General features: G+C 47.7%; 1 protein-coding gene across 1 annotated transcript; it reads left to right on the forward strand.

The window, feature by feature from the left end:
- Positions 1-541: 541 nt before the first annotated feature.
- Positions 542-26,447, forward strand: LOC135812569 (protein kinase C iota type-like). The gene is made up of 20 exons (XM_065325899.1): positions 542-1,095; positions 3,312-3,433; positions 4,173-4,262; positions 5,142-5,192; positions 6,510-6,595; positions 10,969-11,019; positions 14,411-14,491; positions 15,210-15,303; positions 15,609-15,712; positions 16,753-16,824; positions 18,815-18,912; positions 19,474-19,560; positions 19,821-19,870; positions 20,599-20,684; positions 21,064-21,151; positions 21,777-21,902; positions 24,536-24,615; positions 25,065-25,154; positions 25,352-25,467; positions 25,751-26,447. Exons 1-20 carry the CDS (start codon positions 1,052-1,054, stop codon positions 25,836-25,838), a joined length of 1,704 nt encoding a protein of 567 aa, XP_065181971.1. The 5' UTR covers positions 542-1,051; the 3' UTR covers positions 25,839-26,447.
- The last annotated feature ends 412 nt before the right edge of the window (positions 26,448-26,859 follow it).

Here is a 26,859-nt window from a genome sequence, read left to right on the forward strand (position 1 = left end):
TAGCCTGTAAATTGTAATGCTTATTCTTCATTTCTTGTGAATGAATGAACACTCTCCAAGTCCAATGAGCCAAGGCAAGAGCTAGAGGGATGTTCAATGGACAATGGCTGCCACCCACATAATCATTGTCATTGATATACGTTATCACATACACCCAGGATCGGGGCACGAGTCGAGGCCGCCTTGCCGGGTCATGAGGAGTGTGGGGGGGGGGGGGGGGCGGGGGCGGGTGGCATAGCCATAGGTGGGCCTTGAATCTTGATGATAGAGTGCAGTGAGCCAGATCTACACCATACATGATCACTGCATGCAGACTGCAGTGACCAGGTACTAGGTGTAGGCTGTACTGTCTGTGCCACCACCACTGCACCGACGCACCATGTAGATCTTCCAGGCCACCGACCCGTGCACTATGCCATTGCACATGATTGATGTAACTGACACTGACCCGCTACAATCCTACATGACTGAATGTTTTGTGTTGACCGACTCAGCGACTGGCAACAGTGACATGTGTTACTCGACTGGCAAAATGTGATGCACATAATGTGTGGACAGAATTATTTTTGAACATCAGACGGCGTTCGCGTGGTGGTTTGGAGTTGTCGTGTCTTGTTCGGCGTTCACAGACTATCTGCTATGGTATTGCATCTCGCATAGGGTCCCGAGAGCTAGGGAGCCTGCTGCGCGCGTGTGGCAATATTTTCTCCAGAGACAGCGCTGAAGCCGTCGATGGAACAGACATCGCTGCTGCAAGATAAATTTGGACGGAGAGCTAAACAATTCTCACAGTACGAAATACCCTTGTGCTAAGTCGAGTAGTGTCCGGACAATCTAAACCATCTTGACCACAGGCGTTGGTGCTTCCGCTCTTCAGCGTTGGACGACGCTATCTCTGCCGTCACTGGTCTCGACGTGAGACACAAGTGCGCTCTGCGTCAGCTGCCCTAGTCCAGGTAGCTCGCTAGCTGAGCAAAGCAGTTTCTGCGAGAGTGCTCGTTCTGATCTCTGTCCTGGCGGGGTAGTGGACAGTGGAACTGTTGCTGGCGGGATGGCGTTGGAAGGGTATGTCACCGTGCAGGTGATTTTCAATGGGTGAGTCTTGCAGTACATAATTATGTGCATGTACCATGATGCAGCACAGACTCAGTACGAGGTCACCAGTCACTGATCACGCTGTTTGATCCAAGCACTCTTATCAATATCAGCTGAGAGCATGAGAACATAGGAAAAACAGAACAGAAAACAGTGCTTGAAGGGTTCTAGTGCATGCACACAAGTGAACGCTGAAGTCATTCTGAAAGGTTCGCCACGTTGACTTGTTTGCATTCTAACAAAAACATCTGAATCATCGGGCATGAAGTAAACTCAATACACGTCGCTATTGTTAATATAAAAAAATAAAATAATCATCCCAGAAGAAAAGTGCCATTGTGAATGCCATCCAGGACTGACATGCAGAACACAATACACGGTGTGTGTGTGTGTGTGTGTGTGTGTGTGTGTGTGTGTGTGTGTGTGTGATGTGTGCGTGCGTGCGCGCGTGTGTGTGTGTGTGAGCGCTTGTGTAACGTGCGCACACACGGAGAAATGCAGTCCACTAGACTGAGTCTGCACCGGTTGCTAGTGCAAGTTAGTCTCTAATAGAAAATCAGGCTTGGTTTTGGTAGTTGGCGCACACTAGCACTCATGGGCACCATGTGTACGCATCAGCTTCAGAGTTTGAAGTACAGTTGTGCTCGGTGAGATGCGACGCAAAGTGCAAAATCGGAAAACCTGTCAAGGCGACCACTCGGATACTGTAAGACATGTTATTATAACGAGTCGCAAATTTAACGATTGTCCAAAATTCATAGGTTAACGAGAAGATATGTTAACGATCTTGCAGTATTCTGCCATATCCACACACAGCATATATGAAGCAGTACGGCCTCAACGGATCTTATTATAACGAAGAAATGTCATCCGTTAAAACGTTAGATTTGCTTCCTCGTTATATATACATGTCTTACAGTAAGGCAACCACCTGCCTCAGAAGACCACTGTAACCAGGACCAAGGGACGCTATTTGCAGCCAAACGACCCTGGATAAGGAGACCACCTGGTAACAGAGACCACATTGTGCAGGTCCCTTGTGCGGTCGTCTTATACAGGTTTCACTCTATTTGGCGCCGTTACACTGGTATGCGTGACATGCCCGTGTGTTTATGTCGCGCATACCAGTGTAACGGTGTAACATACACCATAGAGAGCAGCACAATGCAACACGCTACAGTTGCAATCACTGAAATCAGCCCCGAATTGCGAAGCTGAAGCTGGCGGGGCTGAACATATCTGCTAGCCTTCTCTCCCTTCTTTTCACCTCCCGTGAAAAATTGACGCTATCCGCAGCACGAGTCACTAACTAAAAGTCACTTTAGTGTCACACTAATGTCACACTATGCTACCTGCCTGGATATCAGTTTATAGCCAGATGATGCACAGACTATCAGTTGCCTGAGGATTGCCTTAGCTTTTGCTATGTGTATGAAACGCAGCGTTACAACAATGGGTTTGCCGGTTGTCTCTGTTCTATTCTGCCTTTAAGTGTTAGCCAACACATACATGTACAGGTCGTCCCTCGTTAATACATAATCTCTGGGACTTGAGAAATGTTATGTATTAACGGGGTTTATGTACTAAACGACAGTGTACATAACTTGCTTATGTACCTGAATTTTTCTATGTACTAAACGACAGTGTACATAACTTGCTTATGTACCTGAATTTTTCACTTTTTTTCAACTGTTCTGAGTGTTTCTTGCTACCATGACTAGGGAGCGAGATATTCTTGATTCCCTCGATATAACATAAAAATTATGTTATAACGGTCACAGTCAGCGAAGATTCTACAGTTGTACGTGATACATGTCCAGCCGCGCCTGTACAGTCACTCGGAAAACACAGAGCCTTGTCGGTTTGTGATTTGCGCTCTGATTTCTGAGCTACTTGCGTCCACAAGTAGAAACTAGAACACGATGTGCCTCCACTCGAAGGCCAAAAGACCAACAAATTATGTACTATTGAGGTAGGTGGCATGCGGGTACGGAGAAATGTTATGTACTAACGGGGTTTATGTACTAACGAATTATGTACTAACCGACAAAATTTGTACGGAAGTGACCACGTTTCGTCCGGGACTTGAGATTTCTTATGTACTAACGGGGTTTATGTACTAACCGGACTCGTATTAACGGGGGACGACCTGTATACGGGCAGTACATGTACATAATATCTTTTGTTGCATTTTGTTGGTGCGTGCATGGGCGCAGGAAAGAGCATATGATGGCAGTCAATCCGATAACATCGTTTGATGAGTTCACGCGCGATGTCCGCACCATGTGTCGACTGGACAAGGACAAGGACATGACAGTGAAGTGGGTCGACGAGGAAGGTAATTCTAACGGGAGCATTCACGATGCATGTGAAAGGTGACCTGCCTAGCGTTGTAGCGCCGGATCTGAACACATAATAGATACTTCAGTATACTTCAGTATAATATTATTGTTGCCGCTGGTTCAATTTTTGTGGTGCGTGCCTTTGTTTATGTGTGTGTGTGTGTGTGTGTGTGTGTGTTTGTGCGTGTGTGTTTGTGTGTGTGTGGTTGTGTGTGTGTGTGTGTTTGTGTGTATGTGTTTATGTGTGCGTGTGTGTGTGTGTGTGTGTGTGTGTGTGTGTGTGTGTGCGCGCGCACGCATGTGAACAAGCGAGCGAAAGAGAGAGAGAGAGAGAGAGAGAGAGAGAGAGAGAGAGAGAGAGAGAGAGAGAGAGAGAGAGAGAGAGAGAGAGAGAGAGAGAGGGAGGGAGAGAGAGAGAGGGGGGGGGGGAGGAGGGGAGCGGGAGAGAGAGAGAGAGAGAGAGAGAGAGAGAGAGAGAGAGAGAGAGAGAGAGAGAGAGAGAGAGAGAGAGAGAGAGAGAGAGAGAGAAAGACAGACAGACAGACAGAGAGCCGGTGTTCCACCACAATGGAATAGCATGTTTGACGTCTAGGTGTATGAGGTGGAATCCATCACACATTACGGTAATTGCTTTTGTATTATGTTCGTTTACTAACATCATGGCAACTAACATCATGGCAATTCTCTTTGTCCATATCACCATTGTGTCTGTTGACGTTCACACCAAACTTACAGGTGACCCATGCACCGTGGAATCTCAGTCGGAACTTGAGGAGTTGATCCGTCTCTACTTTTCTCACAATGTCATCGAGATCAACATGTTTGGTAAGCCTCGTGTTGGCTAGAACAATACTAAATTTTGCAGGCGTGTGCACATGAGTACTACCGTAAAAGTCCGTAAATAAGTACCTGCCCGAAATAAATACCCCTTCATTCTTTTGGCTCTGCCTGTTGAAGTCAAGTCAAGCCCGATAAACATACTGCCCGAAACAAGTACCGGTACGATGCGCACATGCAGCACGTAGCATGTACATCAACATGAAAACGACTTCTCCACTACACACAAGTCAGGTCCGAAAGTTAATTCATGCTCGAAAGTCAGCCGGTACCCGTCCGAAAGTTAGTACGGGTGTGGCCACTAAATTCGAAAGTAAATTACTTTTACGGTAGTACTGTGGTCGGTGTGTATGTATGTGTGTGTGTGTGTGTGTGTGCACGTGAGTGTGTGTGTGTGTGTGTGTGTGTGTGCGCGCACGTGAGTGTGTGTGTGCACATGTGTGTGCATGTGTGTATGTGCAGCGCATGTGCACATGTATGTGGATGTATGTGTGTATGCCCATACTTATACTAGTGTTAGGTACCTCCTCCCGTACGTGCTACAACCTTTTACAAGCCGGCCTGTATGCACCCTCGTACTCACCTTTTGCTTCCTTTTGTTCCGTTGGCCTGTCGTTTCCATCTACCCTTGCCCGTTGTCCGTTGTGTCTGGAGAGTATGACTCCTGTTCGTATCCAACGCTAGCATGCAGGCATACATGCATGCGTTCTCTGTCGAGTACTCTAGCACCCCAGAATGTGCAGACCCAGCAGTGGCTTCCTGGTCATGCACCGGCTTCAGCAGCAATACCAATCTGTCGACCCTACATGAATATAATCCACCACATGTCCTGTGTTTTATGTGTGTATGCGTACATCCACTATGCAGTATTTGATACAGTGCCGACAGCTCCAGGAATGGCCTGCGATGGAGAGCACCGTAAGTAGCCATATTGCCTGGGGTTCCTCTAAAGTGACAAGAGCACAGTAAAACCTGTGACTAACGACCACCCCTTGCCCTTGGGGCCAGAGAAAGCGGTCTTTAGTGGCAGGTGGTCCTTCGTTAGAGGTTTGCACCGCACAACTATATTGTGAATGTGAGACCGTCCGTGCCTGGTAAAGTGGTCTGTAGTACCAGGCTGGTCGCTAGTCACGGTGGTCTGTAGTACCAGGCTGGTCGCTAGTCATCACGGTGGTCTTTAGTTACTGGTTTTACTGTATTAACTATATTGGCTAGGGTTTCTCTACAGCTACAATGGCATTCCATGATCCATGATCTTGCCTGGGCGCCGCGGGACTGGGGGGGGGGGGGGGGGGGGGGGGGGGCATATCTGGGATTCATGCGAAACTCTAAAATACACTACAGACACGGTGGACATGGCTCGTCTGTACCTTTCATACACACGCACACGCGCACACACATAACACACACACAACACACAATAGGATCCCTTGGCTCTGACCTTATAATACATGTACGTCCGGATAAGGGAGGTCCAGATAAGACATTCTACATTTTATGGATTTTATAACATCATCAGTTGAGATGCGTTGGCAAAGTCGCGGACTTGCTGCACAGCGTTTCACTTGCACAAGCGACTCACGTTGCATACACAGCACCCATAAGCGAATCCACTGACTCGCGCTGTGTACTTGGTGCCCATGAGTGGTTCCTGGCTAACTCACCCAGCGAAATCATTTGCATAACCTCTAGACTGTCGGCGAGTGAAACCCCACCTCGTTAAATACCAGCGCTCGGGGCAGTGCAGTGAATGTGTGGCCTGGGTTTATTCTTCTGGCTGGATTTCACTGGTCACCTCTGTATACAGCACCATAGTTCATACTGCACAAGTCGGTACTCGACCATAAGTGAACAGTGGAGCTGTAGTTCAATAATTATTGTCCCCCGGTAATCATTCTCCCCCCCCCCCCCCCTCCCTCTCTCCCTCCCTGTCACTACCAGCACTTTCATGCACTGGCGTGGTCTCGAAGGCCATCCTCTTCTTTTCAGTTTCGGCAGGCTCGAATGTGTGTGCGTGTGTGTATGTGTGTGCGTGCGCACATGCGCGCGCACCTATACGTGCACGAGCACGTGTAAATGCACGTGCATATGCGTGCAGCTGTTTCACAAAAAAGAGCTTCTCATGGTCCAGGTACATGTAGTGACGGCACTTGTTCTGTTTGCCATGATTTCAATCAGACTCTTGTTGGGCTGGGTATTTACCAAACTGGCTTGTTCCCTGTTTTTGCTCATCAGGTGTTGCATACGGTCGTCGCGGTGCCAGACGCTGGAAGAAGCTGCATCGTGTCAATGGACATGCGTTCGCAGCAAAGCGTACCTATGTAAGTGTGTGTGTGTGTGTGGGGGGGGGGGGGGGGTTGCATGCACGCGTGTGGGTGTATGTGTTACAGACTCAGTTTTGTGCATTGTGCAACGATCGGGTATGGGGACCTGATTTATTTTAAAATTGGATCTGGCTGTGCCTAATACCGTATTTTCCCCATTAAATGTACAGTACTTTTATTTTTCAAAGGTGGTCAGACCTGTACTAGTATTGGAGACGTGTACTTTTATTGTTTCTGGAAAGATTGATTGCCTGGGTTGGGTGGCAAACAACTCGTGATAATGATGCTGTAAGGCTGTAAGTACATTATCCATATAAAACCGCTCTGTGAGCGGTTCTGAAAAACCTTTACTGGTACTGCCCCGTCGTAAAAGTAAGAAATTAGAACTGGCCCATTGTCCCCCCAAATGCGAACTGATCCACCTAAATCGCGAATGACGGGACCCGAACGCACCAGTAGCACGAGGTCGGGAGGGCACAGGACAGCAATTATCATAGGGTAACACCACCTACCGCTAGAAAAGTACATGGCCTATAGTCCGGACCAACGTCCTCATCTGCATTTACAGGTGGAACCTCGTGCTACTGGTGCGTTCGGGTCCCGTCATTCGCGATTTAGGTGGATCAGTTCGCATTTGGGGGGACAATGGGCCAGTTCTAATTTCTTACTTTTACGACGGGGCAGTACCAGTAAAGGTTTTTCAGAACCGCTCACAGAGCGGTTTTATATGGATAATTTCAGTTCTTTTTCCGTTCCGTTCCCCACCCCAACCCCGAAGGTAAACATGATGACCACGCGCGCGATGTACTGTATGTACCCATGAGATTGCAATAACACACTGATACATAACAGCCCTCCCCGCCTCGCTACCCCGCACACAGATACACAAACATGCGTATGCACACGGCACACACACGTGGCCACGCACATGCACACGACACAAACAGGAAATTCTTCATATATAATGCCATGCAGAGCAGTGGCCACCGTACTTGAGGAAGTCAGTTGTGAAACAAAAATAATTCAACTACAGCGTGTAGACAAGCTGACGGCCAAAGCACAACATAGCAAACATGACATTTGCCCAAGGATTGCAGTTTGCAGACCATGCCACGGAAGCAGCGAATACAGAATGTAATATCATACAAAGTGACAAGGCAAATCCTTTTCAATGCATAACATGCAGGTGTACGTTAGACGCATGGACAACATCTGACCGTGTCGCCAGCATACAATGTCATCACATGTTTACCCCACAAGTTACACACATGCACAGTAGAAGCACATTGAAAGCAATGGAAAAGTACGATGTGGTTGCTGAAGCATCTTCACACTTCAAATTCAGACTTCAATGTGGTCGTCACGGGATGATATACCTGCAAGATACAAGTGATGAAGAAAGAAAGCAGAAGGTCGTGAGGTAGGCTATGAGTAGCCCTTTCCCAAAGATGCCATAGTTTTTCGCAACTTATGCTTTTCGCAACCGTGCCAAAACAAGTGCTAGTTGCTGAAATCGCATCCATATTTTCAGAAAAAGCTCAAAAGTTGCCAATATCGCAACTCAAAATTGGAGAGTTCTTGTGCAAAACCTACAAAACAGGGAGCAGAAATGCAGCGATGCTGCGACAGCAAACTCGTACACCCCTTCCTGCTGTGAACCACCACTTTACACATTGCCAGTAGCCTGTTGCATGTATCCTACATGTACATGTACATCATTACAGTGCACGGAAAAGGGAATGCACATAATTATCATAACTACCGTTGATCTACTGTTTCTCAGAAATGAGCCTGAAGGCAGGCGAGAAATGAGCGAGCACGAGTATGTGTTTGTCCAACAATGCAACATGTAGTCGGTGACTTGACCTTTTGACCCCATGCCATGGGCCAATTGCGCCAAGGTTGCGGAGAAGTTGCGAAATAGTTCCGGAAAATGAAGAAAGTTGCGAAAGTTGCGATTTCTTCCTAAACAACGAAAAGTTTCGAAAAAAAGTGGCCAGCATCTTTGGGAAAGGGCTAGCTATGAGACACCACAAACGGGTCACCTACATGTATGTTCAGGGCTAGTGCACTCACACGCAGAATTGTCATAATCGAGCATTTCCCAAACTGAGAAGTGCAATGAAATCCACTTGCATGCACAGGAGCAGTTTTGCAATATTATGATGCGCAATTCGACACGATCTGCGATGCTGCGTGCGATGTGCCCTGCTGTCATGATGGTGACAGTCACCGCGGTATGTTTTGTCAACGTCGCCCGTGAACTCTTCTGTCAAGTCCAAAGTGCTCACATACTTGGCAATGTCTTTGCAGTGATTAACTTTTATCCTAGTTATGTCACGGGTAACTTTAATGAAGTACCCGCAGACCGTGTCGATCCGCACATCGTCCAGTCTCTCATGTACTTGGCCTGCTTTGTCTGTGTATCCATTTCATGTGCGATCCACAAAATCGACTAGACAGTGGGTGCAATACGCTCTCTATCTGAAGACGTTCTTCTGGCGACATCTCGCCACGTACTTGGCCTGCTTTGTCTGTGTATCCATTTAAATGTGCGATCAACAAAATCTCAATGCACTACAGACTAGACAGTGGGTGCAATACGCTCTCTATCTGAAGACGTGAACCATTAATTTTTTTGGAAAAGTTATACGTACACCTGAAACGTAATGAAGTACAGGAATAGAGAGAGTGACCACAATACGCTCTCGACCTGATATAGTGATAACGTGTTAGAAGGTAACAGGTCTACAGTCCCACCGTACCCTTCCGACACGACTGTAGACCATTACATTTTTTTGACCTGATAACGTGAGTACAAGACACTCTCCACCTGATAACGTGTTAGTAGAAGGTAACTGGCAACATATCAATGGGTTGCCTTACCGTGGTCTAGAGGAGACGTCTTCCCAGCAATATTTTCCCTCGTACGCATTCAGTCGCCGGCGCGACAGCGTTTACTGGGCCGTTCCAGTTGCGGAAGACATTCGATTCATCGGGCCAATTCAGCAACAGGGCGTGGACACACAGGGGGCAGAGGAGAGACATTGTTAGTGGACTAGAAATATGCAGTGGCGGGCAAGTGCCGCATGGATGTCAAGTTGTCATGCACAATTCAGCTATTACTTACGGTCCAGCTAGTCCTGCCATTGCTCGCTCGCCCTGGTTCCTCCTCGTTCGTCTTCCTGCACGTCTGCACTTCTCCTTCCCCACCATTGGCTTTGCGGTACGGGGGTGCCGGAAGGAATTCCCACCATGTATCCATGTACATGAAGTCCCACCATGTCTCCATGTACATGTCCACGGCCAAGTCAGCAGTTTGTATAGTACCGGAAGGAGTTCCCACGATTTCTCCAAAGGCCTAGAGCGGACGTCTTTGCAGCAATTCTTTTCGCCCTGCGCATTCAGTTCGCCGACGATGTCTCCAAAGGCCTGGAGCTCCGGAGGGGACGTCTTTGCAGCTTTTCACCCTGCACAATCACTCCGCCGACACGACAGCGTTTACGGGGCCGTTCCAGGTGCAAAAGGTTCACGTCAGCAGTTCTCAACTATTTCGCGTACGGGATAGTCGCCGCGACAGCGTTTAAGGGGTCGTTCCAGGTGCAAAAGGCATCCATCAATGGCACTTTGCAGTACGGGGTACGGAAAGGGGCCTCCTCGTTCGACTTCGTCGACTTCTGCAGTTCTCCTTCCCGTCAGCTGGTCAGGGGTACCGAAAGGGGCCTCCTCGCAGTTGTCCTTGCCATCAGGTCCACGTCATGCAGTTCTCAACTATTTCGCGTACGGGATAGTCGTCTTTGTCGTACGCGACATCGGCGTTTACCGAGTTGTCATTGGCACAAAGCAGACCGTTGACGGGGTCACGTGTCAAAAAAGTGTCAACAACGTGTCGACCACGTGTATAGCGGTACACTCAGCGGTACACTAATTCTCGTGCCATTCTCGTGTCACAAAACAGGAACATCGAGTACCAGTATGGAAAGGCTTCAGACAGGAAGCCTTTCCAATCCAGCCATGGTAAGAATCAGTGTACAAAGACACAAAGATGATGAAAGGGTAAGAAGAACGAAGTAATGTGGACCCTTGGTACCAGTACCCCAATAATACTCATCACATCATTCCGGCATGTACTATTACCAAGAGTACATGAAAACCTATTCATTAGTACTCTTGCGATTATTAGAGACGTGTCCTTTTATATGTTTGATCCACACTCAACACGTACTACAATTGGAGACGTTCTAGTATTGGAGACGTGTACGTTTAATGGGGAAAATACGGTATGTTGAATGCTTTTGGTGATTGCTGTGCGTGTGTGTGTGTGTGTGTGTGCGTTTGTGTTTTCGCATGTGTGTATGTTCATGTTACAGACTCAGTTTTGTGCATTGTGCAACGATCGGATATGGGGACTTGGCAGACAGGTCAGTGCGATTCTAGAAATCATCCTCATTTTTGGATTTCATTTTAAAGTTTTAAAGGGGAAGTTCATCCTAAAATGAAAACTTCACTGCCTGTAGCAAAAAATGCACTGATTCCAATGGTGAAGGTCCAAGGTTGATCGGAGCAGCCGTTCCTGAGTTATACCAGCTTAAAATTTGCACTTAATTTGGTGACATCATGATAAACTTGCCCAGACTAGGCCGGATTTATGACGTCTAGGCTTTTCCGCATTGTGTTTTGCGTAACAGTTTTTGCATCTTGGGGGATAACAACGAATCCCCGGTGTGAAAATTGTGTCGGCTAGAGCAAGGAGTAGTATCTTCTGTAAACAGCATCAAGACACTTACTTCCTCGTATGCCTTCCAGCACAGCGCTGCTTCACCGGCTTCAAGCCTGTATGTAGCTTGTACAGACGGCTTGCCAAACTCAACAGTGACAGCAAGCTGAGTCTGAATCCTGGCCCTCGCTTCTAAGATCCGCGATGGACTGCTGCAGGCGCCTCTGCGTCACACTGTTGTCTTCCACGTCATTGATGAATTTCACCATATCGCCAAAAGGGCTATGCCTCTGCTGCATCACCTCACACTTGCTCCACCGGCGGGTTTGGCTGTAGGAGCACTTGCTAACGCATGTCTGCGCTTTCCACTGTAGACGGCTTTTGGGGCTATGGGAAAATAGGGTGATCGAATCCATACGAAGCCGTTCAGGGCATCACCTTCGATTGCACGCCCCGAGTTGTCCAAGGTGTGGGAAAAGCAGCCAACATCCATCACCTGGGGATAAAGTGGCTTGATTGTCTTCACTGCTACATCATTTACAGAATCCCTGGTGATGCAGAGTAGCAACAAGATGAGGCGAGGCGATCTGAAATGTTACTGCCAGGGTGAGAAGTCGATGCGCAATCTGCTCCCCCCCCCCCCCCCGTCGTAGTCTCCGCAGCAAGCTTCAGTAAGATCAAACCCTGGTGTATCGTAAAGTTGGCTCCAATGCACCGTGCAGCGATAGCCATCGCCTCGCAAACAAGCGTGGTCCCATCTAACACAATGGAAATATGCTTGTGCTCAGTCCTGTCTGTCAAGAAGGCCTTCACCTCAGCCACTTCCTTATCTCTGATCCGATAGGGATCCGATCACTGAGATGTTGGCTTCCAGTCAAGCGCAAGCCATGTTGCTCAAGAACAGACCGCAAGTGTTCCATCTTGTTCAGAGGAATGCCACGACTCATGAAGGTTTTCAGACAATAGTAATATTATCTCAAGGTGGATCTGTGCCACTTAGCCAGCGGTGTGTGTAGTCAACACACTGTACTAGACATGGCAAGCAATCGACTTTGAACACCACGGTACCTCATCAGGAAGGGTGGGTTGTCGGGGGTTATTCCCGGACGATAGGCCCTTCTGATTACTCAGTCGGTAGAGCATGAGCCTCTTAATCTCAGGGTCGTGGGTTCGAGCCCCACGTTGGGCGCCAATTGTCGTCGGGGGGGGGGGGGGGGGGTATTCCCGGACGATAGGCCCTTCCGATTACTCTCACATAATCTCGAATGCACCACAAACAGAGGACTGATTATTTTGGTCTCACTCCAAAGAGAGTCTCAAGAAGAAGCAAGGAATCGAACAACCAGAATGCGTACAAATGCACGCATGCGCAACCTGCGCAGTCCGCGCAGGCACGGACAACAGGTGGAGCCCTTTGACTTTGTGTGTTCAAGAAGAGAGTCTCAAGAAGAAGCAAGGAATCGAACAACCAGAATGCGTACAAATGCACGCATGCGCAACCTGCGCAGTCCGCACAGGCACGGACAACAGGTGGAGCCCTTTGACTTCGTGTGTTCAATCATTCAATGTACGCATGTCCATCAATCAATGTTTGAGCACGCTTTGCACTTTGCTCACTCCTTGTCTTCTTTACGAGCTTGTGTCTTGTTGAAGACCTGATGTGCTTCAGGAGAACAATGTTGACCGTCGATACTTCGCCTTGGCATGTTTCGCAGAACACTTTGCCGTTTTGTACACTCAATTCTTCCTTGGGGAATTGCTGAACTCATACAGCGGGCCCACAACTCTTTGGTGCTTTCCCGAGTGTTGGAAACTTATAAACATCTCTTGTTTTGGAGCCAGAGTTCAGTTGGATTTTCTTCTTTTTGTTCAAATCATATGGAGCAGGGGGGGGGGGGGGGGGGGGGGAGACAATCCCAAATTGAGTGCTCACCAGTGGAGCTCTCATGTTCACTACCGCAATCCTCACTGCTACTACCACTAACCGCTTCCAAAAGTGATGGGTCATCACTCGAATGTTTGCATGCCGCGAAAACAAACCTCAATAAAGGATGTGAAAATTGGAAAGGAACCCTTCAAGCAGTGAGTCCTCATACGACTCGTATCTATACCGGTATTTTGACGACTCCCTGCCTTCAACGTTTCAGTCCAGAATCAAGAATTTGAAGAATCCCACATGCTTGGAACCAGGGAGTCGTCTAAATAGTACCGACTCCCTGCTTTGAATGCTGTTGCCAGCCACTTCGTTGCCATGGCAACGGGTGAATAATTTTCACACTTGGGTGATTTTTGAATCTTTTTCGATTTTTTTTAAGGGTGCGTTCCTTTAGTCCTCTCGGAAAAGTTCGAGAAATGTTCTTATAATTATTCTCTCTGATTTTTAGGAGACTCTCTCTCTCTCTCTCTCTCTCTCTCTCCCTCTCTCTCTCTCTCTCTCTCTCTCTCTCTCTCTCTCTCTCTCTCTCTCTCTCTCGCGCGCGCGAGCGCGCCCGCGCGCGTTCTAGGGTCGGCGCATGCAAACTCCTGCTAAAGCCACGGGTTGATGATGAGTGTACGACTTTCCCTTTTCGCATACGCACGGTGCGCACTACTTCCATGTCACTCAAGAGTGCGGCCCCGTTGGCGCTTTACATGTGTAAAAGATCTCCGAATTCTTCGAGACTTGTTTCTAAAATTTTCCAGTTTCTTCGACTTTATTTCAGGATAAATTTCTCCGAGAAGTTAGAGAAAATAAGAACGCACCCAAAGTCTATCCGTTTTTGAGAAAAACATCATTCCAAAAAATCGATTTTTACATCCACGTCTTTTTTTCCTGAATAATGTGGAAAAGCCTAGTGACATCACCATGGTGTGGTATGATGTAATGTCAGTATTATCCACCCTGGGTGTACTGTGGTTAGTGGTGAGCATGTGATAATGCATGGTGAAGTCTTTGTACACACTGATACAGGTCTTGTATGGTGTGTGTGTGTTTTGTGCAAGTGTGATGTAAATACTGTCCCGGGTCAAGTTTGTTTCAGCCAGTTCAGCATTCAGGTGATGTTGCGGGCTGTGTGCACTACCCGCTGTTGTCTTGTTCCGTTGTCGTTCTGCAGGGTTACAAGTGTATGAACTGCAAGCTGGTGGTTCACAAGAAATGCTACAAGTTTGTGCACAACATTTGCGAAGGGCATGCGGTAAGCTTCTGGCATCCGACGTGCAGTGCTGCTCAACGAAATCCAGTCACGTCACTCAAGTTTGCGCCTTGCTTCATTTCGCAGCCCAGTTTTTCGCAGCTCTAGGGCTGCCCAACGCCCGGCGCGTACTTGAGTGACGCGACTGGATTTCATTGAGCAGCACTGTATGTGCTGGTGTGTATCTCAGTGTTAGGAGAGCAGCGCCATCGGGCAGATAACACAGGTAGATACAGTTACGCACACGGCTATGTGTACGACATGAATACACACAATTTCTCTCTCTCTCTCTCTCTCTCTCTCTCTCTCTCTCTTTCACACACACTCACACTCCTTGAACCTTGAACTTGCCCATTGCCGTAGGCAATGATAGCGAAAGGACTAACTTGGCGGCAACCAGCAGAAAGGTTCGTGGCACTTGAGATCTCCAGGGCGGCACGTCTTCCCGCATGCACAGCGATCACACGCACACACACACGCACACACACACACACACACACACACACACACACACACACACACACACACACACATCTGCACACACATTTGCACACTATATCCTAGAGCTGCATCAGCTTGCGGCTGTCGCGCAGCTTTGCATCGTAGTGTGTAAAGCATAATGATTACGAATACCATTCACTACCTGTCACACATCATTAAAACGTTCATAACCTCACACATGTGTTGTTTGCTTCTGGTCACTGATGGTTCTTTGCCTCAGCCATACCTACATGGTCATCAGAGTGACAGTGATGAGGAGAACTCGCGCAAGGAGGCTGCTGCTAAGCCATCCAGTGCCAGCAAGAGATCTAATGGTATGTTGTGGTGCCTTGGTGTCGTGTGCAATGAAGTGTACGGTCTGAGTGCAGGTGATGCTGGCTACTGAGAGAGACAGGGAGAGAGAGGGGGGGGGGGAGTGGGAGGCCACTGTTGGATGACAGCTATACCCGTTTCAATATCTCACATATGTGCTGAGAATTGGGCACACTGGTGAAGCACTGTAATCACATCACATTACTCTATTGGCGTCTGTATGTTATGTGGGCTGGAAATGTGCCTGTGTGCACGTGCGTGCGTGTGCTTGCTACCTGTGTGTGCCACCCGTGCATTGGTGCTGCAGATGGACCTGCACCGTCACCCATGGAGAACAGCTCGGTGATCTCGCTGGCTGACTTTGACATCGTCCGAGTCATTGGCCGCGGCAGCTATGCCAAAGTGTTGCTGGTGAGTGCACGCACTTCCGCAGCTAGCCATGTGGTGTATATCGGACTTGTTTAATTAAGGTCCGGGTTTCAGTGAATACGTTCCGCTCAATCACTCTTGGATCTATTTGAAATCACTGCTCAAACTTCTCCTGTTGAAGATTGAGTGTGGCATAAGTAACCTAGATCTAAATGTATGTTATGTAGTGTTATTAGTGACTTTACTCCCTCGCACCCAGACGCTGATTTTTTGGAAACAATTTTCTATACTTCCGATGGGAGAATCCGACATGGCAGTGCATTTCGGCGTGGCCAGGTCAAATTGTAGAATATCGCATCGAGTGAATTGCTTTATCTGAGAGAGGAGATGTTCGTGCCCTTGAGACCCCACGTCTCGTTTCCATACGACAAAATTTAGGAGCTCTGCGCTCAGCGCTTTTTCAGGGTATGAATTTCGGGTTGTTCTGGTCGGGTCGCAGCGTCGCGGACTATTCCATCGTCTTCAGCGTCGAAAAACTACTGGCCATGTGAAATTACAAGGCGGTGAGACGCTTTCGTCTTCCTCTACGAGCGAATTTGTTCTGCGCCAGCATACCAAAGTATGCAATTTCGTACGCGCAGTTCAAGTGACGAGGCATGTGCAGTGTACACTGTACTGCATGCACTGACTGTGCGGTCGTTCTCAATTCTCCCATCACTCCCATTCATTTCTGTTTCCAGCAAAAGTCCAACTTGGCGCACTTCAAATCACTATTACTCAAGAATGGCTGGGCCGATTTGAATAATACTTGCAGATTTCCGATGTACTACGCCTGGGAGAATCGAATGAGACCAAAATCGAAGCAATCGGAGCAAGTTTTGGAAATTGGGTGTAGTCACTAGTGTTATCTTTGCTGGCAATTTGCACAACATTCTCCTTTCTATGTTTAATATGTAGTGTATTTTTTTCTTGAACTATTTTTCTTGCGGACTAAGGAAATGCTACACCGGAAGAGAATCCCGATGCTCATGTAGTTCTCTCTCTGTGTTTGACTGTGTCTGCATTTCCTGTCGCTAATCCAGGTCGAGCTGAAGTCAACGAATCGTCTGTACGCCATGAAGACAATTAAAAAGGAGCTGATCACCGATGATGAGGTATGTCCTCCGTATCATGATGGAAAGCAGACTGTATCCAACTGTTGGAAGAATTTCACCATGGTACTACAGCACAGACCCATGCCTGTTTAAGACGAACGCTCAATGGGCGTTCAAAATGTGGCCACTGTAACCAGGTGGTCTTCACATCCAGGGTCATTTGACTAGAAATAGCATGCCTGGGTCCTGGTTGCAGTGGTCTTCCGGGACAGGTGGTCACCTCCGAAGGGTTGCCTTGACAGGTTTGACTGTAAGCTACAAGTACATGTAGTGCTTGGTAAGGTCAATCTTACCAAGCATTGCTAAGGTGGTCACAGCCTATCAAAGCAGTTAGCCTCTAACTTGCACAGGTGCTCTGAGTCTCTGAATGCAAGTGACCAGTCTTGTTGCTGTTGCAGTAATCACGTAGCACTGCAGGTGTTGATACTGTAGTGCAAGTACACACACTTGTATGTGTGTGTGTGTGTGTGTGTGTGTGTGTGTGTGTGCGTGCGTGCGTGTCAGCGGCGGATCCAGAGTTCAGCTGAGGGGAGGGCGCGGGTAATATTGATGACAGGGAACTAGGGGTCAAACGGGTGTACCTTTAACTAACGAACGGGTAATTTTCTTAACGGGCGGGTTAACGGGTACCCTTTAGCAGCCATGTTTTAATTTTTGCGCAATTTCCATATAAACCATGATAGTAATTTATCTGTTCTCAGGTTGCATTTTGATATCACATTGTGATTCGCCAATTGATTTGAGTCTGATAGTTGCAGAGATAGATCTACTAGGTGCGAAAATGCAACAACAATGCAGGCATGCAGCTTGAAGTTGTAAATAATTGACTCCCGCCTGGAATGCACAATTCCAGCAGTGTTGTTTTGTACTGACCTGATCACCGAAATCCAAACGGGTACCCTTTTACTAACGGTACCTGGGATTAACGGGCGGGTACCCGGGTACCCGGAACACCCCTTTGACCCCTACAGGGAACCCATGCGGTACATGTATTTTGTACACATTACGACATAGCGGCTATTTTACGTCATAGGCTTAGCGGTTATGTAGAATTACTATTTTAGCACATGCACTCACTCCCACTTTTTCAACCACTTCATTGAGGACTCTGGCTGTAGTAGAACATAGCCGTACTACATTGAATTGTGTAAAGATAGTGCTTCAAAGCTCAAGACATGTGAGATCGAGAACAATAATGGCAAAATAATAAGATATACGATTACTTGAATGGCCATGTCCAGCAGTAAGAATAGAGCGGAAATACATTAGCAAGAAAACAATCGTAGTGTGAGCATTGGGTTCGGTTTCAGCATCGTCGTCAGAATCTACTTCGAATTCCATGTGGGGAAGATAGGAGTCTGAGCAGACCTCGATCTCAGGATCTTCGCTGTGGTCCGAATTCTCCTCCAAAGACGGATCGCTCGACTGAGCAGCTGACGAAGCGCAAGTTCGCTTCGCGAAAAATCCGTGGAGAGTTTGTTGGCTCCCTGGCCGCTTGGGCGGGCGGTGCGCCATCCCCTTCACCGACTTAGCTATACAAGTTCGTCAACTGAACACTAATTTCAAAACTAAAAGTCAACCAAAGTCTAAGAGAACAACTATTCCGTGTTCAGAAGAACTTTCTTATCTGACACTAGAAGCTACTTGTCACAGCATGTGCAAACACTTGCGCAACTGCCCACGTGCATGCACTAAAACAATCGAAATATTTGAGGGGAGGGCGCGCGCCCACTGCGCCCTCCCCTAGATCCGCCTCTGCGCGCGCGCGCGCGCGCGTGTGTGTATGTGTGTGTGTGTGTGTGTGTGTGTGTGTGTGTGTGTGTGTGCGTATGTGTGTGTATGTGTGTACGTATGTGTGTGTGTGTGTATGTGTGTGTGTATGTGTGTGTGTGTGTGTGTGTGTGTGTGTATGTGTGTGTGTATGTGTGTGTGTGTGTGCTCGTACTACTTGTACTGTAAACGTGTGTGTACTTTTTGCTCTGTGCTGTAGGATATCGACTGGGTTCAGACTGAAAAGCACGTGTTTGAGCAGTCGAGCAACCATCCCTTCCTCGTCGGCCTGCATTCCTGCTTCCAGACTGCTAGTCGGTGAGTCTCACTAGGAACTACTAGTAAGCCGGCCTATGATAGTCATTGGTGGTGGGAATAAACTTAGTACAGTAAAAGTCCTCTAATCTGGACACATCCATCTGCCGGGCACCTTTTCTGATGATTCTAGAGTCACGAAAAGTGGCTTTTAATCGAAAAACGTCCCCAACAACAGTTGATTAGCGCAAATAGCTGGTCCTATCTCGACTTGAAGCGACGAATCACTCTAGTTACATATTAGTGTTCTCTGTCAAGCATCGATTTAAAAATGTTTGTATATTGGGGTGTATCTGTGGGTGTGTGTGGTACGTTTGTGCATGTGCATATCCTCCTTACACGTCCGGATGAGGCCTTGCTACCCGGAGCAGTTCAAATCACCTATTGCTCATCACTTCTTTTACGGATTTGGTATTATGGAAAGTTTGGAAACCCCCCTGGATAGGCGAAAGCCTTTGGGGAATCCCATTATAAATTTCAAAAATTGCAACAAATTACAAATGGCTGTCTGCAGTAATGAGTACGTTGTTCTTGTTGTGTGCACTCATGTGTATATACGGGCAGGTTGTTCTTTGTGATTGAGTATGTCAACGGTGGCGACCTCATGTTCCACATGCAACGGCAACGGCGACTACCTGAGGACCATGCAAGGTGAGAATACTCGAGACACACACGTCACTACATTCAATTACCTGGCGTTGCCACACTGAATATTGGATCTTTATGGCTTTCTAGTAAATGGCTGTCACATCCCGGTCACATTTTTCATGCTAGTTCTGCACTGGTAACGTATTGCCGGTGCAGCCGATACAGTTATCTGGTGATGCAGTTGTGTGTTGGTAATGTGCTGCGTGCTGTGCGTGCGTGTGTTTCAACTTGGTCAATTGCGTCACGGTTGCGTGCATTTGCAGGTTCTACGCTGCTGAAATCTCCCTGGCGCTCAACTACCTGCACGAGAAAGGCAAGTGACGCATGTGCACCGGTTGCCACGGTGACATTCGATACTGCGCACAGTGTAGCCGGTTACCATGGCTACAGTACTGCCGGGCACCGGAGAACGAAGCGCCGAAGAACGGCCAGGCTAGAATTTCATCAAGCACAGCATACCAATGTTTACACGGTGACTCAACTGTGTATAGACTGTAATACATGAAACATAAGAACGGTCTAGGCTAGGAGGCTGGGAGGCTAGGAGGCTGATCCTCCAGTTCTTCGGCGGCTGACAGTGCTGTACAATGCTCTACTGCATGCTGGACACGGAAACTTTCAGTTCAACGGTTTTTGTGCAGAAGTTTCACATTTATGACGTGGTTGTGCAGTGCAACCCAATGGACTACAGGGGACTGACTCTGGTTCAGAACACATTCCGCAGTTTGCATGTCTGACCTCCTCCCCCCCCCCCCCCCCCCACGACCCGGAGACAGCTCCTGAGGGGTGGTGCGGCCCCAGGTTGGCTACAGGGCCGACCAACTTCCCGTACTCAATGGTAAAGCCGCAATAATGGCTATAGGTCTCCGGCAAAACCAGTGGACCTGGCCCTGCCCCCCCCCCCCCTGCACACATGTTGTAAAATGCATTGCTCGTGGCCCTCAGAAGTTGAAACGTAGTTCAAGTATAGTTATCAACCTCAGTTCGAAGTAATTCCTCTTGATAATGTCCGTTTTGTTGTTGTTGATCTTGCCGATTTAGGTATTATTTATCGCGATCTGAAGCTGGACAATGTTTTACTGGATTCCGAGGGCCACGTCAAGCTGACTGACTATGGCATGTGTAAAGTATGTGCGGCAATGGTTACATGTCCTCCTGCTGCTGCTGTTGCTGATACTGTTGCTGTTGTGTCTGCTGCTGTTGCTGTTGCCGCTGCTGGTGCTGCTGCGACTAATCCTGTTGCTGCTTCTGCTGCTGCCCTATTGCACTTACTTGCAACGGTATTTGATCATTTCAAGACCTGTGTGTATGCACTGTGCGCTGTACTCCCCTCGGGTTGTATTCATCAGCCTTGCAAGCTGTTGAATGGTGTAATCCTAGCACAAGTTAGTTGCTACGTCTAACATAGCTTGTTCGCTATCATCGCTTCTGCGATGGACATGGGTAAGTCAGTGTACGTAAGTAAGTCTGTGTGTGTGACATGGTTTTCATGTTGCTTTCCAACAGGAGGGGCTGCGTCCCGGTGATACCACCAGCACGTTCTGCGGAACACCAAACTACATCGCACCGGAAATCCTGCGCGGAGAAGAGTACGGTAAGCACTGTGTTCGTGGCATTACGTCATTGTTGTCAAATCACGTGCAGTCAATCTTGTGAATAACGACCCTTACATACACAATGACCCTTGGTCATGCATGAGAAAAGTGTCGTAACTTGCGAGTTGTCAATGTTCACGACTTTACGTTATTCATGAGGTTCAAAGTATGCAGTCACGTGGTCACTAGTTCTGAAGATTTTGTTGTTGTTGTTGTTGTTGTTGTTGTTGTTGTTGTTGTTGCTGTTGCTGTTGTTGTTGTTGTTGTTGTTGTTGTTGTTGTTGTTGTTGTTGTTGTTGTTGTTGTTGAGGTTGACCGTACCGTTCGAAGGGCCTTTGCGCGAGCTTGCTTTCACTGCTTTCATAGCGGGGAAAACGAATATTTGCGACGCACACAGCGTTGTGTAGTGCCTCCGCTGTCGCTGTGCTCGCATTTTGGCTCACCTGCCAAGCGGAGAACAGAAGAAGTGAGAAGACAGGAACAACATAGATTTTTTATGGTGCACTGGACCCTGGCTTTGCCGGTTTTCCTTCCCCACTTAGTGACATGGTCCGCCATCTGGCAAAGCTCAACGGTTGGAGAGGATTTATTTATCTTCTCGTTCTGACATGATTTCACCTGCAGATTGGAGTGTAGACTGGTGGGCACTGGGCGTGCTGATGTTTGAAATGCTTGCCGGCCGCTCGCCGTTTGACGTCGTTTCCGGCAACGATCACGGGGAGCAGAGTACGGAGGACTACCTCTTCCAAGGTAAGCCATGTATCTGTTACACAGCCATGTACACAACTAGCTCTTCCACGTCAGGCGAAATTACTGGTCAGTCGGCGACACACATTTTTCACAAAAAATTGCGTTTCACCTGCTGGGAGAGTATGCATGTACTGGAGTCTCATCCTGAGCACGTTTTTTTCTTATTTTTTCAGCTCCAGTATAGCTGTATTTTCATTGCAAAGCCGTCCTCGATTGTTGTGTTCGTTGTTCAAACGAAGTGAACATTCAATCATGAAGGCAGAGGACATAGGAGCCTGATTGGAGTTTCTCGTGGCATAGGACGGCCACACAGAGACACTTTGGGATTTTCTGAATATAAAACACCGTACGCACGATGCTGAGATCAATTTGTGCGATATCAAATTGTTTGTGATCTACCACATCGAGCAGAACGGGATCCAAACACAAGCTTACCGACGGTTAGGCTGCCGACCTGACTGGGCAAATGATCCCTGGCTTCACCAGGCGCCAGAAGTCGGACACCATGTCCTTTGCCGCAACGTCCATCTCCAAAAAGAACTCCATCTTCGTCGTGAAAAGGCATGAAATACTCAATATTCAACCGAGATTCGCGGTCTCACCCTTTCTCAGATCGAATCATTTTTTGTTGTAGCAGTTGCAGGGCAGATCTCCGCCACTACTTCAACAGAAGATGGCTCCAAAGCATGCCTGGAACAAGCCATATCGAGGTTGCAAGCCACCCCTCTCAGCACTTTTTTTGAAGAAATTCGAAATTTCAATGGTGGAAGATATACTATGAAGAGAATTTCAAAAAGTGTTTTTCGCGGAGCGATCGCTCAACCTACGTCATTCAAACTTTGCAGGATGGTTCAGACGTACATGCTAGGCATGGAACCACAGAAGATGATATCATAGCTGACACACGGAGTCACACACACAGCAGATTCGTGTGCACAGATACGAAATTAGTGGACGTTGTCATCTTCTTCCCGCTGATCTCAAATGTACTATGACGTGCTATTTCGCCTGACGAGGGTACGCTATCCAATGCCTTGTACACAACTACCTCTTCCAGGGTGCGCTATCCAATGCCATGTACACAACTAGCTCTTCCAGGGTACGCTATCCAATGCCATGTACACAACTACCTCTTCCAGGGTACGCTATCCAATGCCATGTACACAACTAGCTCTTCCAGGGTGCGCTATCCAATGCCATGTACACAACTAGCTCTTCCAGGGTACGTTATCCAATGCCATGTACACAACTACCTCTTCCAGGGTACGCTATCCAATGCCATGTACACAACTACCTCTTCCAGGGTACGCTATCCAATGCCATGTACACAACTACCTCTTCCAGGGTACGCTATCCAATGCCATGTACACAACTAACGTACCTCTTCCAGGGTACGCTATCCAATGCCATGTACACAACTAGCTCTTCCAGGGTGCGCTATCCAATGCCATGTACACAACTACCTCTTCCAGGGTGCACTATCCAATGCCATGTACACAATCTCCAGACAGATTGCTTTTTCAACCTTGTTAGGTCTGGTCTGGGGAGCTCAGAGTCACAGGCCGAACTGATCGCAACGACGCCCAGTGAACAATATATCCAAAATGCCATGCACGCGCACATATAGCCTATAGGAATTGCATTGTCTTCACAATTGGTTGCCGCCAATGCAGGGGTGGTGGAGCTAGTGGGGTCAATTAGGCCATGCCGGGACCAACTGTTTGCCTACTAACACATGTTCACTGCGGAGTAGGTCATATCTGTCCCCTAGCCACATCGTACACAAGGCACGGTAGAGTATGGTATGCCTGGAGCAATCAAAAAATGCTTCCGCCGGTCCTGCTATGTGTACCATGTAGTGTAGATGCTTTACGTAGCGGTCCAATTGTGGGACACTGTTGCAGTGTTCAATGCGTGAAACTCAGCGGCATCTTAGCCAGCCTCCTCCAGCACTTTGCACGGTGTAAGGATAGTGCTGCGTTGGATTCAGTTACAGCTGACTTGCTGTAATGCTGCATTTTTGTCTACGTAAAGTCATTGGTTAGTATTTAACAGTATGGCACTGGATTTTTCTGCTATTTCACATGTGTGTTTGCTTACATTATTGTGTGTGTGTGTGTGTGTGTGTGTGTGTGTGTGTGTGTGTGTGTGTGTGTGTGCGCACGTGTGTCCCATATGGTGCAGTGGTGTGTGCAGTCGATTTCCAATCGAGAGGTTGCGGGTTCAATTCCCAACGATTATGGTCGCACACGTCTTTCTTCTCTTTCTCGGACTCTTCCTGACTTTTCTTTCATTCTCCTGGGTAGTTACCAACAGCCAGTGTATGCCGGAGTATGTGGTGTGGTGTGTGTGTAGAAAAAAAAGAAGAAAAAAAGAAGAAAAAAATGTAAAAATGAAAAATAGGGATTTACTGGCCAGAAAAAGTCACTTCCAGCTGTGTGGTGGATACCAGGCTAAAAATAGTGACGGTCAATTCATCAGCCTTGCAAGCTGTTGAATGGTGTAATCCCAGCACAAGTTGCTATGTCTAACTTAGCTGTTCGCTATCATCGCTTCCGCGATGGGCAGGTCTGAGGTGTGTGTGTGTGTGTGTGTGTGTGTGTGTGTGCATTATGGTGTGTGTATGTTAACAGTGATCTTGGAGAAGACTATTCGAATTCCCAGGAACATCTCGGTGAGGGCTGGCAACGTCTTGAAGTCCTTCCTGGAAAAGGTTGGTAGCCAGCTGACTGTTTAAGCCTGTGTGAAAGTCACTTTAATAGTGTGCAGGTGTTCCTGTCTCTCAGGTTTGAGGGAGCTGAGAAGGGAGACCTCACGGGATGTTCAGAGGTTTCAATGGAGTCATGAATTATGGCACTGCCTCTGTACATTGCAGAATGCCTGGCTGCCTGCATCCGGCAAGAAAACACGTGCAAAACACTTACTTTTCAAACTGGTACTCTGAACACTGGCTGGTGTTTACAGTCAACTTTGCGTATAACGACACTCGGCGGGGCATAAGAAAAGTGTCCTTATTCGCGAAGTGTCGTTATATGTATACACGGTTTGAATGGACTTTGCTCTGGGTATGCGGATTCTGTCATTATTCGCGAATTGTCATTATATCCGCAGTCGTTAGTAGCGAAGTTGACTGTATATGATTGTATTCCTTTGCGCATGCAGAATCCAAAGGAACGCTTGGGCTGCAACCCTACGACTGGCTACAGCGACATAACCAGTCACATCTTCTTCAGAAACGTCGACTGGGAATTGGTGAGTAGCTTTGCTAACTAAGCCTGAACTCTTCTATATCTGTTGCTGGCTGGACTCTGCTGGCTGGGAAGATGCTTGCAGTTTTTAAGGCGAGTCGCAGTTGGTGCCTGTAAACACTTGTGAAATGGTTGTCAGTTCTGTTGAAGTCTCGTAAGTGACCCACTGACAATACTGTTCTCTGTTGCCAATGTGCGCAGATGGAGAATCGCCAGTTTCCACCTCCGTACAAGCCCCCGCTAACAGATGAGCGCGACCTTGCCAACTTTGACCCTCAGTTCACAACGGAGCCACTGGAGTTCACGCCGGATGACCCGTACGTAACGAGACTATCATGCTAATGCCTGTCCTAGACTAAAAACCAATTTAAAAACAACTTAAAAACAATTTAAACTCGGATACTGAGCCAGTAGTAATAAATGTGAAAAAGAGAAGAAACACGTGAGAACGAGTTTTGTGTCATGTGCTTCTTCTCTTTTTCACATTAAAAACAATTAATTATTTCCATAGCACTACTTATTAAACCAAACGTTATACTTTGTACCGTAAACTCACTGTACATGGATTGTGTTTCATGGCGTGGTTCTGTGTGATTGCAGGAAAACACTGGCCAGCATTGATCAATCCGAGTTTGAAGGGTTCGAGTACGTCAACCCGCTGCTCATGTCCAAGGCCGACGACGTCTGAGCAGGTTGTGAGCGGCTGGCGTTCTTGAATTTCCGGTGTGAGCAGATTGTGAGCTTTGCTGGATTTCTGGACGTCTGAGCAGGTTGTGAGCGGCTGGCGTTCTTGAATTTCTTCACGATCGAGAAAGGCAAACGGAGCTCAGTGAGTTTTCGCGGCACCGCGCTGGTTGCGCGCGTGTCGTCGGCTTGCGCTGTTGAATGCACGAAACTACCCCGGACTAGCTAGCTGTGTATGTGTTCAGTTTTGTGTCCATCTCGACGTACCCTGCTGCTGCGAGTTGGTCTGAATTCTAAAACGATGCTTCAAACTTGCCTCCGTTCTTTTTCATGGTATGATTAATTTACTGGACCAGACTTTCTGACATAAATAGACCCATACTGCTCTATGCGCGCTTCTTCTGCCTTTGTACTTTATTCCTGACGCGTAGACACAGAATTATGATTGTTGTAGACGTGCTCTGCATTTTGAATTGGCGTATTACGTGTACTATTTGCATGCCGAAAATATATTGATAGTTACTTTTTATTTGTGCGTACACTATATACATGCGGCATGCTTGTGAACTGCAATGCGTGAACATGATGTAGACGAAGCCCGTCTTCAGTTGAATGCCTTGGCGCAGTTGTCATCTCCACTCTCTGCATGGCAAGGGAGCACTGTGATAGAAAAGCAAGTTTTTTTTAATGCAGTGCAGAGTGTGTCTGAGGGGTCATGGAATTGGGCATTCATACCGTACTTCTCCAAATAATTGACCCCGGTCTTATTCCATTTTCCGCGAGAGTGCGATGGGTTCTATGAGGTATTTTGTTATCTATAGTAGTGCTGAGTTGGGTAGCATTTTTTGGGTATCTGGTTTGGGTAGTTTTCCACGGGTAGCACGGGTACCCGGTCGGGTAATGTTTCCATGGTAACACCACAATGCACCCCTTCCCTTACACACTGGGTAGACTAGGCCTCAACCAAATATGCTAAAAAAAGAGCATAATTATTATGCTCGTCGCATATCAGGGAAAACGTCCAT

Source organism: Sycon ciliatum, chromosome 1 (genome assembly GCF_964019385.1).
Source record: "Sycon ciliatum chromosome 1, ocSycCili1.1, whole genome shotgun sequence".
NCBI classification, from domain to species: domain Eukaryota; kingdom Metazoa; phylum Porifera; class Calcarea; order Leucosolenida; family Sycettidae; genus Sycon; species Sycon ciliatum.

Bases quoted from the DNA above. Each gene is read 5' to 3' on its own strand.
- LOC135812569 (XM_065325899.1), top strand. From the start codon at position 1,052: ATGGCGTTGGAAGGGTATGTCACCGTGCAGGTGATTTTCAATGG. The intron at 4,263-5,141 runs GTAAGCCTCGTG...TCCACTATGCAG, and splicing joins CATCGAGATCAACATGTTTG to TATTTGATACAGTGCCGACA. The intron at 14,492-15,209 runs GTAAGCTTCTGG...TCTTTGCCTCAG, and splicing joins ACATTTGCGAAGGGCATGCG to CCATACCTACATGGTCATCA.